Raw genomic sequence first — 16,773 nt, 5'->3', positions numbered from 1 at the left:
CAACCTTGAGCAGGTCACTGAACTCCCTGAGCCTCAATTTCTTTATTTGTAAAAAGGATATATGAAGAAAGATACTATCTGCATCCAGAGAAAGAACTGATAAATAGAAGTATGCATAAAATAATTTTTATAGTGTCTCTAGAGTGGGGTTGGGGGGGGGAAGGGAAGGAAAAAAGGAAAAAAGAAAAAAGAAAATTACATGATAACTTTATTATATATTGAAAAGAAATGGGGCAGCTACGTGGCACAGTGGATAGAGCACCGGCCCTGGATTCAGGAGGACCTGAGTTCAAATCCGACCTCAGACACATAACACTTACTAGCTGTGTGACCCTGGGCAAGTCACTTAACCCCACTGCTTAGCCCCAAAAAAAAGAAAAGAAAAAAGAAATAAAAAGTTGTACATAATAGATTTGCAGTTTCATTTGAAAAAAATGAGGGAGTTGGCACAGATGTCCTCTGAGGTTCCTTCCAGCTCCAAATATATGATTCTACAAGTGCATTATAAGCTTTATAAACAGAGAAGCAGCGTATTATAGTGGATAGAGACCAGCTAGGTGATGCAGTAGATAAAGTGCTAGGGTTGGAGTCAGGAAGACCAGAGTTCAAATCTAGCCGCAGAAACTTACTACCTGTGTGACTCTAGGTAAGTCACTCGGCCTATTTGCCTCAGGTTACCTCAGTGGGAACAACAATAACACCTATTTCACAGGGCTGTAGTTGTTATTCAGTCATGTCCAACTCTTCGTGACGCCCCTCCCCCCCGGTTTTCTTGGCAAAGATACTAGAGTAGTTAGCCATTTTCTTCTCTAGCTTATTTTCCAGATGAGGAAACTGAGACAAACAGGGTTAAATGACTTGTCCAGGGTCATACAGCTAGTAAGCATCTTGGGCCAGATTTGAACTCAGGAAGATAGGTCTCCCTGACTCCAGGCCTGGCACTCTATCCACTGAGCTACCTTGCTTCCCCTAGTAACAAATGAGATAATATTTGTCAAGTACTTAGCACACTGCCCGGCACATAGTAAGCACTATGTGAATGCTATATCATTATTATTATTAGCCTTGTAGTCATGAAGACGTAGGTTCAGATTCCATCTCTGACTCACACTGGCTGTGTGATCTTGGACAAATCACTTACCCTCCTGCTCCCTAGCCAACTCTTTAAGACTATAAGCATTTAGGTGATGTAATACATAGAGCACTATACTTGGAGTCAAGAATACCTGAGTTCAAATCCTGCCTCAGGTATTTATTAGTTCTGTATGCCTAAGCAAGTCACTTAACCTATCTCTGCCTCAGTTTCTTCATTGTAAAGTGAAAGAATTGGACATGGTGGACTCTTAAGGTCCATTCCAATGTTAAGCCTATATGATCTATGAGTTGTAGGCCAACTGCTGATCTGCATTAAAAAGGTAATTTCCTCACCTGGTAACCTACATATCTCTGAAATCACAGGCACAGGCCCCTCCAAAAAAAGATAACAGATACACTACCACTGCCCCTCAGAAGCTGGTGGGTGGAGTAGCTCTGGTACCTGTTGAGTTAGCAGAGAGATAGAGTTATTGATTGGCTCTCTACACCAGTGAAATCAGAAACCTGAACCTCACCTAAAAAACTGTAAAATGCCCTTTATATTCATTACTATCCCTCATAACTCTGTGAGGGGGGGCCAGTGGATTGATTCCATTATTGCTCAAGAGAAAATGGAGGCGCTGGTCATTGAGCAAATTAGTGGCAGAAGATTAGAACATTTAGCCCCCAAATTTCCTCACTGACCCATGACCTCCTGCTCTGAATCTGAGCCCATAAGGTCAAAGTGAAAGACTACCCTTAGGGGAAAATGGAATATTAACAGCTCACATTTATTTAGTACTCTGAGGATGTACTTCCAACACACAATCGGGGAAATAACATTTCCTCTAGTTAAAAAGCAACTTTGTCCCTTCACCTCAGCATGGTAGACATTAAATCCAAGAGACCATCTTTGCTCCCCTCCATCACATGGCCTAGACAGATGATCTATATCAGACTGAAATACAAATCTTGACATCACCAAATCTTGGAGACAGAAAGGACCTCAGTGGGTAAACAGTACAGTTCATACCTGAACGCGAGAATCTCCCATTTAGCATTCCTAATGAGTGGAAAGCCCGGCCCACCTTCATTTACAATGGAACAATCCGACAATTACAGCGCAGAAATGAATGTGTTAGGGTATGGAGAGAAAATCACACCTCTACTAGAAGCCAACACTCTACCCAAATGTTTACTTGGTTCTCCTGTCTCAAGGAATTCACGTGCATAGTTACTTTTTAAGATGAGAAGAATTAAAACCTATCCTTATCTGATTATTGTTGAGAACTGAACCACTGAGAACTGTACCTAGTTGTTTGCATGTTATTTCTCCCTATTAGAATGCAAGCTATTTGAGGGCAAGAGCTGGGTTTTGCCCTTTTTTGCACTTACTAAGAGTTTTCCCAATAAAATGCATATTGACTAAATCTGACCTATGGTATCTCTTAATCAGGCTGGGAATCAATGCACTGAAGAAAAGAGAATGTTTGAGTGACGCTAGGTTCGGTGAGATAAATTTTTGGTGTATTCCTCATAAGAACATTTAGAAAAGTAACCTGATTGGGAGATAAAGATAAATAACACCCCACATCCTGGAACAACATCTGCTCTTTCCTTTGCAATGAAGATAGATGGAAGCCAACACAACTTGATGTAATGAAATCCAATGAGCCATCAGCACAATCTTCCTTCATCTCCCTACACTCTAGCTGAGTCAGTGGCATTAGTGCTGATGTCTTTGTCATTTCTTATATGCTTCCCATCTGGCCCTGCCAGGAATAAGAAACTCAGAAGAGCTTTTTATTATATTATTTTAGAATTGTTCAGGCCCCTTGAGGACTCAAGGGGTATCAGAAGGCCCTTTGCTCAGGGGGGCAGGAAGAGAGTAAGGTATAAGGACAATGAAACACATCAATATTTTTTCAAAATTCTGGATTTAAACCAGACCCTAAATAAATCTGGCCCAGATAATTTTTTCCTCTTAAGTTTTTAAACCCATGTGGATTTTAAGAGAAATCAAGTCCATATGTTTCTGACTCATTTACCCATAACTCATCAAAATGTTGTTTCGTAAGAATCACTGAACATCCAAGAAGCCCTTGGGATCTTTTTTGTTTGTTTCTTCTCTTTCTTCCTCTCTTTTGCCTAAGCCTTTTTTTCTTAGAAAGAGAAACATTACCCTTTGCCCACCAGAAACTAATTTGAAGAGGTCTCAGTTTGTTTGGAAACTCCAAACACAGAGTATCAAAGGAATTCCGAGGGTGGCAACTTTGGACTTCTTGTCGCTGCTTAACTGACAAGAAGGAATGCAAACATGCCAAGACTAATGAGGTCTTTACTAAATCCTAGCAGTTCATTGGGAAGACAATTTAAAACCCCAATAAGGTGAAATTTCACTCTTCTCCATTTACAGTAGTTGCTCTTCACATAACACTTTAGCTTTCAAATGCCTGGCCCCAAAGAGCATAAAAAGTTTGTTGCACGACTTTGCCTGTTATTTTTTTTCTCAGAGAAAATAATCAGCAAGTTTTAAATTCTTGGAAAACATGATTAAGGCTCTCTTTTCTCAGGAATATCTAAGATTTAGAAATGACAGTATATTAAGAAATCAAAAGAAACAATAATGTAAAGAAAGATGGTATCTTGAGACAGATGGTTTAGAGTGAAGAAGACCTGAGTTCAAATAGATAGACAGATAGAGAGAGAGAGACAGATACATTATATATATATATATATATATATATAAATATATATAAATATATATATGGGGGTGGGGGGAGAGAGAGAAAGAGAGAGAGAGATACCTCTCTAAGAGGTATCACTTGCAGATCAACTGCTTAGCTACTTTACTAGAAGGGACTTCCTAACCAGAAGTTCCCTATGCACCAATAAAGTCACAGCTCCAAACCCCCCACAAAAACGAAAATCAAAGAAATAAGTCTCTTTCAAACCTGGTAGGCATAGTTCTGATGTGTGTTAATCAAGCAATCAAGGGAGTATTAATGTAAAAGGACAAAGAAACAATTTTTTTCCCTTTGAGCAAGGAGATCATTTTTTTTTAAAAAAGAGAAAAAATATTCTCAGCATTCTCTAAAAGGGTCACATTGAAGGAAGGGGAAAATACAAGGGGAAAAAATCTTTACATTCTGAAAACTCTTTTTAAGTAGTGAACTAAAAAATACTTCTTAGAAGTCGTGATTATTATATTAAATATAGTAAATCGGGGGAGAACAGCACTGAATTGCATTCATTTCACACTTTTGGAACTGAAAGGAAGCCTGATCTATCTGGATGACCATGTCCTTCTTCAAGAGTCAAGCTGAAGACCTGACTCACTGACAACCTTTTCAAAAGGAAAAAAAATCCAGAGTCTCGCTGCATTTGTAACTTCTGGACCCCAAAGAGAAAAGTCAAGAGGACTTTAACCTTTTATTATCTGTGAAACAAACTGATCCTTGGTGGAATTTCCCATGATCTTATAGTTGATCAGCCCTGAAGGAAATGCTTGAGCAATAGTTACATATTTAGACCTAGAACTAAGATGGGCATGATACTTTTTCATTTCCCAACCAGACTCATTTCCCTACCACCTAAAGTAATTGCCAATGACTATACAATTTGATCTTAATTCCTCCAACGGAGAGATAATAGTCCCAAAGTATTCCACCCTGGACAGATGACATTGATAATCAAGAGAGCATCTAGAAAAGGATGGTAAAAGTGCCATACAATGATTGATTGAAGAAACCAGGAAAGTTTAGCCTAAAGAAGTGAAGATTTAGGGGAATCCATGATACAGAACACAAACATTTTAAAGACAGCCATGTAGATAAGAGGTGGGGTTTGCTCTGCTTGGCCCCAGAGGGTAGAACTATAGGCACATAACAGAAGAAGCATGTAACTTTCTTCATGTAATGAAGCAAGAGTTATGGCTGCAGAGAGATATGCATAATGTTAGAAAAATGTCCTAATAATTAAGAGTTAGAACAAAGTGGAAGAGTAGAGGTAGAAGCAGAAGGTCTGCAAGAAAATCCTGGATGACCATTTATGCATGCTGTAGAGGGGACTAGTTCAGGAACAGGCTGGACAAGATGTGTCCTGAGGTCCCTCCAGTCTCTGACAGTCTGTGATTCTATCATACATGATACCAGGAGGAGTGGCTGCTTTGCTCTGGCTTCTTCTAAGCCAAATACCAAGATTCAAAAGACTCATCTGAAAAGTGTGACCTCTAATGTGGCCAGTGGATAAATTAGTGATTCGCTCCCACAAAACATAATGTCTATACATCAGAAAGGACATTAACGAGCAGCAAAAAGACACTGTGTGGTATAAAAGAAAAAAAGATTAAATATGGAGGAAGATGAGCTGGGTCTGAGTCTCGTTATGACATTCATTAACTAACTGTGATGGCAGGCAAGGCACTCAACCTTCTAGAGACTCAATTTCCTCATCTGTGAAATGGAAACAATACTTTCGCTATCACCTCAAACACTTCCTGTGAGCAAAGTGTTTTGTTAAGTGCCACATTAATGTGTTACCATTATTTTGGGGGGACTTTGTTACTAACGGATTGTGTAACTGAGCAAGTCACAAGTCCCTTTCTGGCCCTCTGTTGCTCCTCTGTATTCTGCAAATTCTGGATCGCCAAACAGTAAACAGGACCTTCTTAACCCCTCATTAACTATGACCAAAGGAGCTCTTTTAAGGGCTCAGGATCAGCCTGTTCCTGACTCTGCCAGATCCAACCTTCCATGCCTTCACTGAGTGACCATAAAAAGAGGCAGGAGTGCACTTCTGCACTTACAAAAGTGAAGGTCAGCGCACACACAAAGCTGCTCACTGGCCTCTCCTCAGCATCTCTGTAACTGCTAAGGAGAGACCTAGGTGGCACATGGATAGAGTACTGGGCCTGGAATCAGGGAGCCCAAATCTGGCCTCATACTACCTGTGTGACCCTGAGCAGGTCACTTAACCTCTGTTTGCCTCAGTTTACTCAACTCTAACATGGGGATAATAAGAGCACCCACCTGTCAGGTCATTCTGAGGATCAAATGTGATGATATTTGCAAAGTACTTAGCTTGCTGCCTGACGTATGATAGGTACTATGGAAATTCTAGCTATCATTTTTATTCTACCATACCTGCAAATGTTATCTACGTGTCAGTAACACAGGACGAATGTGACAATAACAGCAAATGACATATACTGCCATAAGCATTGCCAAGTATCATTTGTAATACTTTATACCATTTGAGCCTTATAATAACCCTGTAAGACAGGTTATTAAAGTTATTGTTTTATTGTTGTTGAGTCATTTTTCAATTGTGTCTGACCGTCCATGGTCCCATTTGGGGTTTTCTTGGCAAAGATACTGGAGTAGTTTGCCATTTCTTTCTCCAGCTCATTTTACAGATGAGAAAACTGAGACAAACAGGGTTAAGTGACTTACCCACGGTCACACAGCTAGTAAGCATCTGAAACTGGATTTGAATTCAGGAAGATAAAGTCCACCTGACACCAACCTGGCACTCTATCCATTGTGCCACCTAGCTGCCCTAAAGGTATTGTTAATTCCCTCATTTTAAAGATGAGAAATTCAAGAGTGATTTGCCCTTAGATCCACAATCAGTAAACATCAATCCTAGGTTTCCCCAAATTCCCAGTCCAGCATTCACCCCACCACACCATACTGCCCCTCCAATAACACTGCTTCTCTGTGTCATAGTTTTAACCTCATAAAATACTTCTACAATTTCTATAGCATTTTCTTCCTCTGGTCAGGAGGAAAACTATAATTACTTCCATTGTACAGATGAGAAAACAGAAGCATAATGATTTAGGTCAGCCATGCACAGCTGGCTTAAGAGAAATTCTAGAAGCTCTATCCCTCCTTTCTTTTTCCATTTTGTTAAGGATCCAAAAGAATGTGTGGATTCATGACTACAGACATATTCTTACCTGGTGATCCAGAGAGTGTAGAAAGGACTGAGTAAAACGAGAGGAACTGTCTGGCCAAAATATTGGTAAATATTTTTGTTTTATTTTAGATTTAAGGACCAAGATTTTTTTAAAAAAGGCTATCTATACCAATCTCATCCATGACATCTCAAAACTGATCTCAAAATTCAAATACCATGAGTTTTATTCTCTGATCTTCCTTTCATTTCATCAGTAAGTACTAGATTTTAAATTCTTGTCAAAGCCAAGAGAATCCATCTATCAATCAGTCATCAATCAACAAGCCCTAATTTAACATCGACTATATGCCAAGCACTGTGCTGGGAGCTTAGGAGGTGAGGATGCAAATACAAAGAATGGAACAATCCCTACTCTCAAGGAACTTACATTATAAGGGGGGAGACAACAAGGATGTATAAAAGTATATACAGAATGAATACAAAGAAAATATAAGGTAATAAATACAAGGCAATTTGGAGGGAACTAAGATCTGCTTTCTACTGTGCACCAGGAAGTGTCAATGAAGTGCTATGCATCTTGTGAGTATGGCACAAATACTTGAGGGAAATGGCCTTGTGCAGGGGTCCTCAGTTTTCCTGTCTGTGGAGTGGGAATAATAGTATCTCTTCATCTCTTAGTTCTAATATGGGGAAAAGTGATATAAGTGATGGGGAAGCCCTCTGGAAAGCATAAAGTATACAGCATGAAGGCTAAGTGAGAAAATTAGCCCCATATCAGTGTAACCTATTTGCTTCAAGCACAATTACTGGATTCAATTTCTCACCTATCACATACATCACAGATGAAAAACATTTGAAACGCAGCTGAAATAGATTTCTGGGCCCTCTTATATTAAGAGAGTGATTCTGCCTTTGAGACAAAGCAGAGCTACATTTTTGCTGCTACAAATTCTCTCTCGGCTAGCGGGGCCCCTCTCCCACCTCATTTGTGCCATGCCTTCAAGCCAGAAGGTTTAAGAGGTGTCAAGAAAGTTTCCATGCTCACAGAATACCAGGCACTGTTGCTAAGTCGTGGTGAGCTAGTTCTAGAAAACTCTTGCCAGAGGCACCCAGGAGGTGAAACTGATTCTGATGGATTTTTTCCATTCTGAGCTGAAATGAGTGATTCAAACTCAGCATCCCCAGGCAAAAGGCCGAAGTGCTAGCCTTATATATACACTCCTGATACTAGTGCAATTCTTTTACCTATACACATTATCATTTATAATTAACACGTTGAAATTCTAAACATAGCCCTCACTTAAAGAAAGGCTCAGATTATGTAATAAATGAGGATTTAATTTAATGAGTCTGTAAGAATAGATAGGCCAGGAGCAGTGAACAACTAACTGATGGTGCTAATGCCAAATTGGGGACAAACAAGTCTTTAAAACTCATTATGGATCCTATGAATGGTTGTAGAAAAAGACTTAGTGTCCTTATTTATACTAAAAACTCTTTAAAGCACAAATGTAGAGGCACATTTTTAACATGATAAAAAATATATTCCTAAAACCTAAAGCTACCATTATTTGAAATGGAGAAACACTAGAAGCTTTCCCAATCAATACAGAAGTAAAGCAAGGAAGCCTCCTTTCTCTATTGCTATTTAACATAGTTCTAGAAAAGCTAGAGTTAGCAATAAGTCAAGGAAAATAAATTAGGGTCATAAAAATAGGCAAAGAAGAGAGAAAACTAACCCTATTTACTAATTCATGGTAACTTACTCAGACTACCTCAGGGAACCAACAAAGAAACAAATGAGACATTGACATAAAAGAAAGGAAGTCCCCACCAAAATAACTACAAAATGCTTTAAAAAAAATCCTTCAGTCAATCTTCCAAGGCACATTTAAGATCTGTATAGATAAAATTATACAACACTCCAAAATCAAGAATGACTTAATAATTGAAGGTATATTCAGTGTCATGGATGGACCATGAAAATAAAATGAAAATTATACTATTTACTTTAATTTTACAAATTTAATGCTATACCAATCAAACTATCAGACTATCTTACAGAACTATGTAAAATAATATTATAATACATTTGAAGAAACAAACGGTCTAGGATGTTATGGGAAAAAATGAAAAAAATAGGAATAAAAGAATAGCACTTCTAGACCTTAAATAATAATATAAGCAGTAATCACCAAAATTCTTTGGTACTGGCTAAAAATAAATAAATAATATCTTTACTAACAATGCCATATCTTGAACTATATTAGAAAACAGCAATCATCTAAATGACTTAGGTCTTATTAAAAAAAATAAAGACGTTTATCAGTGGAACAGATTAGATACACAATTTAGAAAAGCTAATGAACATAGTAGCACAGTGTTCAATAAATCTAAAGATTCCAGCTAATGGGGTAAGAATTCACTATTCCACAAAAATTACTGGGAAAACTAGAAAGCAATCTGGAAGAAATTAAGTTTAGACCAACACTTTACACCATGTACCATGATAATCACCAAATGAATGTATGACTTAGATATAAAAATTTGCCTCATAAACAAACTGGAGAAACAAGGAAGAAATTACTTCTTAGATCTATAGATAAGAGTTCACAATCAAACAAGGAGCCAAGAGGAACACAAAAGATAAAATGGACAATTTTGATTACGTAAGTTAATATTTTTGCACAAACAAAATCAATGCAATTAAATGAGAAGGAAATCATTAAGTAATCTTTGCAGCAAGTTTCTTGAATATTTAATTTCCAAAATATATTTTAAAAAACTCACATTCATAAGAGCATGAGCCATTCCCCAACTTACCAGTTTATCAACAGGTACTTTTCAAAAGAAGAAATCCAAACTATTAATAGCCATATGAAAAAATCTTTCAAACCACTTATGAACAGAGAAATGCAAAGTAAAACAACTCTAAGATTCCATCTCACACTGATCAGATTAGCATTCCATTCCACCTCTTACTCTGCCTTGCAACTCCAAATCTTGTTCTCTGTCTTCACCATGACCTCTAATTAGCCCTCAGTTCTTCCCCAGGCTGCACTTTCCTCTCTTCCTCTCCTGACCCATTGATGAACCAGTCAATTCTATACTGTCCTCTTCTCTCGTCCCTTGCCCCCTTATTATATCATCGATCTTTCCTGCCAAACCTCAACCTTAGATCACTATCACCATCTGTTGTCTTTGCTCCTATATACATACTGCTGAACGAAGTTGGACAAAATCATAAAATTGTGTTGACTGTGTGCATTACAAATCTATCTTTACATAAATTCATCTAGACCTTCACTGTTGCCAGGCAATCCTTTTATTCCTCCAAACTTTTTCATCCATCCTCAAACCTGCCATGGCTAAAATAGTTGCCTCATATTTCACTGAAAAAATGAGGTCATTCACCAAGAGCTTCCTCTTCTTCCTTCCTCCTCATCTCACATCAGCCAGATGTCTTCTAAGCCTATCTCCTCCTTCACTCCCATCTCACATACAGAAGTCATCCTTCTCTTTACCAAAGCACGTGTAGAAGACTATGAGAATGGAACACGTCTGATGACATCAGACTCAGCGGTTGCGCTGGTTAGTTTTACTGACTTGCTTTTTCCCTTCTTTCTTTCTTATCCATTGTTAGAGAAGATTGTTTTCTGGGGAAGGCAGAAAGGCAAATAAAAATGGAAAACAGTGTTACAAAAACAAAAAAAAGGTACTGATATTTTTGACTTCAAGAAAAATTATTCTGGAAAAGGGGTATTGGGGTATAAGCACAAACAACCAAAACTAATGAGAAACAAATGGAGTTTTGACCCAAATGTAAACTGAACCAAAGAAGCTTTGGCAAAGAAGATAAAATATGGTAACAGTTACTAGAAGACTCAACTAATTATGCCCCAATCTTGGAGTTCTATCCAGGAATAAATAACAACATCATGGGATAGTTGGTCTTCCATTTTAGAAAGAATATTCTTAAGCTGGAGTACAGCTAGAAAAAGGTAAGCAGGATGATGAAGAGGCTCAAAACTAAGCCACAGAAGACTGTTTTGAAGGAACTGGGACTGCTTATTTAGCCTGGAGAAAAAGGAAGAAAAAAAGAGGAAGTGTTTTCCAGGATTTATAGGGCTGTTACATGGAAAGAGGATTCAGCTTATTTGGTTCAGCCCCAGAGGGCAGAAGGAGGTACAATGAGTGTAACTCACAGAGAGACAGACCTTAGGCTTGATTTAAGGAAAAATATCCTAGAAATTTGAGCTGTCAAAAGTAGAAAGGACTACCTCAAGATCTCCCCATCATGGGAGACCTTCAAGCAGAAATGCAATGCCCACTTATCAGGAATCCTGTGGAAACTACTCCTGCCCAGATGTGGATTTGGACCTAGATTTCCCATTCTGATTCCAAACATAATCCCACTCTTCATGAATCTAAGCCTTGATCAACAGCTTCTTGTAAGCCATGTGTATTTCCTACTTGTGTTGATGAAATATCTTCCCCAACCACTCCAGGCAGAATAAAGGAATTTCCTCCATTTATTTGGGGAACACAATTTCATTATGTCCCAAACGCTTTTAAGGGTAGAGGGTCTGGAACTGCTGCTTACTTATGAAAAATAAGTGAGTGCTAGAGAGTGAGTCATAGTAACAGTGGTCCCAGCTCCCTTTACACTCCAGACCAACCCAAAAAAAGGAAACATTAAGGTTGTTTTACATGTCTGATGTCAAAAAGTATGGCAAAGTTTCTTCCCCACTCCCCACCTTTGGAGTCTTACCTAAAGAAAGAGAAAGATCATAAATCAGAGAGGAGACACTAGACCTAAAACTAAATTTGTGTAGTAATATTTCCCTCTGCTCCACATTTGGCAGGCCTGTATAGTACTTGGTCTGCGGTCCAAGCAGGTTACATGCTGAATTAATGGGTAAATGCAAATACCAGCAAAGTATCTCTCCAAATTATCATGACTCTCTTCCACTGCCCAAGTTTATTAAAAACATTTTCAGAATGAATAAATTTGAATACTTACTCTGGGAAGCATAATGACTTTCTGTTGCTTTATCTTCATGCCCATCATATTCCCTGCTGGCTAGTTGCCTGTTGGCAGTCTCCAGGCGGTCTACACATAAACAGGAAATGCTTTAAAAACAAATACATATGGATATAAAATCATCAGTCCACCCAGAAAATGAGATGGATGCCAAGAGGAGGGCATGAATCAATGGTCAGGCAGGAAGTGAAAAAAAATGGGGAGAGCCAGAAGGTCAAGAAACTGGCGAAAAATGCTATCTTCCTGACCCTTCGGGGAGGTATGATACTTCTGTTTCCAAGTCATAAAAAGAAGAGTCTCTACGGGTAGGCTCAAGTTGGTGTCTTCTAGCAAATTAATGTAATTCTAGGCCCTGTGGGCATGAATTGAAGTTCCAGGGAAGTTTCTCAGAAAGGCATGTTTGGATGTTTGTTCCTCTCCTGCATGCCAAGACAGGAAGCCTACTGAAAACAGGGCCTTTCCCAGGAGACTTGACCTTCTCCTTCTGAAACCCAATGCCACAGAAGGAGGAAAGGCGCTCTGATCTGAATTTCAAACAGGCCTGGTCCCAACATCTCCAAACATCTAGAAGGTATATAGACCACATCAAAATAATGAAAAAGGGATATAGGCACAGGGTAGAGACTTCTTATCTTAAGAGCCATTTGACATATCTTTAAATGTATTCAACAGCATAGTTTGGGGCCAAATGTCTTATTCATTTTGAATAGTGCAGTTGAATAAATATGGACAGACGGATTGTGACTCACATATAGATGGCTCTTGATGAAGGAAAACCTGGAACATGATAATTGCGGGTTGTAACTACCATATAGTATGTGTGGTAGGCACTAAAAAAAAAAGGCTTGTTAATGATAGCAAGACAAGGTGGAATTTAGAGGGTGACCTGCTTCCTCCCTTCCTAAAATATTCAGAACTCTAGTGTAGGTAATTTCCCATTTCTGAGCAGTCACTCAAAAAAAAAAGCATGTATTAAGCACCTACTATGCACCATGTACTATCCTAAGCAGTAGAGATACAAAAAGAAGAAAAAACAAAAAATAAAACCAGTCACCACCCTCAAGGAGCTCATAATCTAATGGGTGAGACAATAAGCAAACAGCTATGTACAGATAAGCTAACATAACACAAAAAGGAAATAATCAACAATGAGAAGGGACTAGAATTGAAAGGGTCTGGGAAAGGCTTCCTGTAGAGGGTAGAATTTTAGCTGGGACTTGAAGGAAGCCAGAGAAGCCAAGAGGCAGAGATGAGGAAGGATAAAATTCTATTCATGGCAGATAGCCAGTTAAAATGCAAATAGTGCATGTACTCTTTACGGTTCTTTGTTTTGGGGGGTGGATAGATGAAGAAAATTTACTTATTAAATTTGGGTCTGGAATCCACTGAGGAAAGATAAACATATTTTTCTGTCCTTAACCACATCTTATCAAGTAGCATTATTTTTTAACAAAAGGAAAATATATATGTATACACTAAATACATAAACATCAGTGATTCTAATGCATAAAGCAACATAACAAACTACAAGGTAGACAGAAATGATTCTATCCTTTAATAATCAAAAAAGGCAGTTTAGTTTCACTAGCTTATCTAGCACAGGAGAAACCCTGCTCTATGACAAAGAAAACTCTGAATGTTGATAAGTAAGGAATATAACAAAGTACCCAGAACTTAGAGTGGAAAATGCACATAGAAATGAACATGCCTCGTAGGTCTCTGTTGAAATCGTGAAGTCTCCTGATCTCTCCTTCTAGTTTGTTCCTCATGGCTTTGTCCAGAGACTCTCGCTTGGTGGTAGACTTGACTAGACTCTCATAGGCTTCTGAAATCCGCTGAATTTCTATTTCAAACTGAAAGATAAGAAAAAGTCAATATTAAGAGTGAGGCTATAGTATGGGCATCTTTGATATTCAAAGAAACACTTGAAGACAGTCTTATAGACTAAACCATGTTCCCCATACACCAGGTAAGCGTGTGATTTCTACTTTGTAATCAACCTTCCTCTCTCTTGAAAAACACTCTAAAGTTCTATCAGGATGATGAAACAAATATTCAAGGTCATATAGTCCACCCTCAAGTCTCCAGAAATGACTCTAAGATTCCTTGTATCTCCTTCTATTATGAAGAATCATAGAATCTAAAGAAGGAAGCTATGAAGCTGCCTAGTCTGACCTCATCCAAATCTTGAATCCTCTCTGTGATGTTCCTGACAAGCATCCATCCAGCTTCTCTTTGATGTGTTCAGGTGATGAGGCACTGACCGCTCCATTCCCTTCATGCCCAAGATGGCCAGTTTCCTGTTAAGAAGTTTTTCCTGCCATTAAGCTAACATCTACGTCTATGTAATGTCTTTCCATTGGTCTTAGTTCTTATCTCATCTAAGCAGAAGTTGAATCCCTTTTCCACATGACAATCCTTCAAATATTTGAAAACAATTTATCACCCCACCCACCCTTAAGCTTTTCTAGTCCAAAAAATCTCAGTTCTTTAAATTGAGCCTCCCTATGGTATGATTTCAAATTCCTGTGCCACATTCACCCTCCTGTAGACATGTTGTAGGTTGTCAATTTCAATTTTACTATGTGGTACCCAGGACTGGAAATAGTGTTCTAAATGTGATCTGAGATAGGAAAAGGACAGCGGTATCATCCTGGATATAATGCTTCCATTAACCCAGCAGTTGTCCTATTGCTTTGTTGACTCATATTGAATTGGCAGTCCACTAAAACCCACCAGGTCTTTTTGCACATGAACTGCTGTCTAACCATACCTTCCCAACTCTTTATTTGTGTAGCTAATTTTGTTAAACTAGAGTTTTAGGACTTTACTAGTAATCCTTTTATACTTCAACATGATACATGATCCAATCTATTGTGTTAGTCTGTCAACTTCATTTTGGATCCCAATTTCAAAAAACATTCAATGTGTTAGGTCTCTCCCATCTTTAGGCCATTTGCAAATGGCTTAAATATAGTGGCTATGTCCCCTATTACTTTCATTCAAGTTACTGATGAAAATGTTGAATAGCTAAGGCCAATTAATAACAAATCTCTAGGTATCTATTAGAAATCTCTATCCAACTTCCCATCAATCCCTTCACTCACTATTCCCTAGACTTGCTGATCCAGTTAGCAGTCCATTCAAATGTCTTATCATTGAGTCCACCTCTCTCCATTTTATCTATAATTATGTCATACAAGATTTTGTCAAAAATCTTGATTAAAAACCCAAGTTTACTATATATCCACAGAATTCTACTGAAACACTGATCTAGTGTTCTGATCAAAATATCATTGGTCTAACATGACTTTACTGATGAATTTATGCTGGCTTTTAAGAATCACCATTTGCCTTCCTAGGAGCTTTTTAATATATGTGAACTTCTTCCTAAGAGAACACAAAGAACACTGCAAACTTCACCAATGATCTCCAAAACATTTTTATTGCATACCCATATTGATAAAATACTTTTGAGTATATTTCCTTAATATAGGGATAGTAACAGGAAATGGACCTGTGATTTCATCAATAAAGGGAACTGAGCTGAGCAAACTCTTCTCCTGATATGGATCAGCACCTTCTCTGCAACACACAGTCTTACAGTTTACCAGAGCACTTGAGAAGTTAATATCATTTCATACGGTTCAAATTTTATGAAGAACTCACACAGGGCAAGCATTCACATGGTGGTCAGAAGAAGCAATACAAGGACACTCTCAAGGTCTCTCTTAAGAACTTTGGAATTGATTATATGACATGGGAGACACTGGCACAGGACCACCCAGCATGGTGTGCCTACATCAGAGAACGTGCTGTACTCTCTGCGCAAAGCAGAATTGAAGTAGCTCAAAAGAAACACAAGATGCACAGATTTAGAGAATCCACCCCAAATGTTCACATGGACCATTTGTGTCTGACCTATGATAGAACATTCCAAGCTCACACTGGTCTGATCAGCCACAGTCAAACACACTGAAACTTGACTCTAGCTTAGTGATATCATTTTGGTCCTCTTTGAGAACGAAGGACAACAACCAATCTTTCATTTTGCTTCTTCCCTCACTTTATTCATTAAATTATCCAAATATGATAAGCAATTTCCTTGTTATTAAAAGTAAGCATTTAGCAGGTGAGATAACCTTTAATGGTCCTTCTAGCACCATACTTATGATCCTTTAAATCCCTTTATAAGGCAGGTGTTAGGGGTAAGAACAACATTTGTGTAATTAGGACGAAAATGTTAGGTCACAGTTTGGTCTCCATAGTATCTTGAATTCTAGGAGTATGATTTAACCACAAGCCTATGTGAATTTATAGGAGGACATGTTGTGTCTGTTATAATAGAGTTTTATTACATTTTATAGCAGATTTCAGTAAATCCAGCTTATCACAGACTAGATTCTCCTCTGAGGTTCTTTCTAGCTCTACAATCTATGATCCTAGAACGTATGTAGAAACGGGTGATAAGATGATGCACAAACTGATTATCTCTTGCTTATATATAAAATAGAGGACCACACAGTTATTTAATCAATCTTATTAGACAGATTCAGTTAAGAAAAGATCCATGATTTTGTCACCATGGGGAATTCTTGGTGCAAGAACTTTAAGCAAAGGTGGATTAAATGACTTGCTCTGGGATCTTATAAGTAAAAAGAGGGAAAGGTAGCATTTGTACCCATGTCTTACTAACTCCAAGCCTATCACTCTATCCACTATACCATGCAGCA

General features: G+C 38.3%; 1 protein-coding gene across 4 annotated transcripts in view; it reads right to left on the bottom strand.

Moving 5' to 3' along the window:
- AMOTL1 (angiomotin like 1) overlaps positions 1-16,773 on the bottom strand; it is a 229,816-nt gene that overhangs the window by 49,711 nt on the left and 163,332 nt on the right. For all 4 annotated transcript variants that reach the window (XM_021000598.2, XM_021000601.2, XM_021000599.2 and 1 more), the window contains 2 exons: positions 13,749-13,893; positions 12,020-12,109 (listed from right to left, as the gene is read on the bottom strand). In XM_021000598.2, coding sequence (XP_020856257.1) covers positions 12,020-12,109; positions 13,749-13,893 — 235 coding nt within the window. The remainder of the gene's footprint in view (positions 1-12,019; positions 12,110-13,748; positions 13,894-16,773) is intronic.

This window comes from Phascolarctos cinereus, unplaced genomic scaffold, assembly GCF_003287225.1.
Source record: "Phascolarctos cinereus isolate Bilbo 61053 unplaced genomic scaffold, phaCin_HiC Scaffold_726;HRSCAF=1367, whole genome shotgun sequence".
Lineage (NCBI taxonomy): Eukaryota > Metazoa > Chordata > Mammalia > Diprotodontia > Phascolarctidae > Phascolarctos > Phascolarctos cinereus.
The sequence above is the reverse complement of the archived record's forward strand: the minus strand, read 5'-3'. Positions and strand labels throughout refer to the sequence as shown.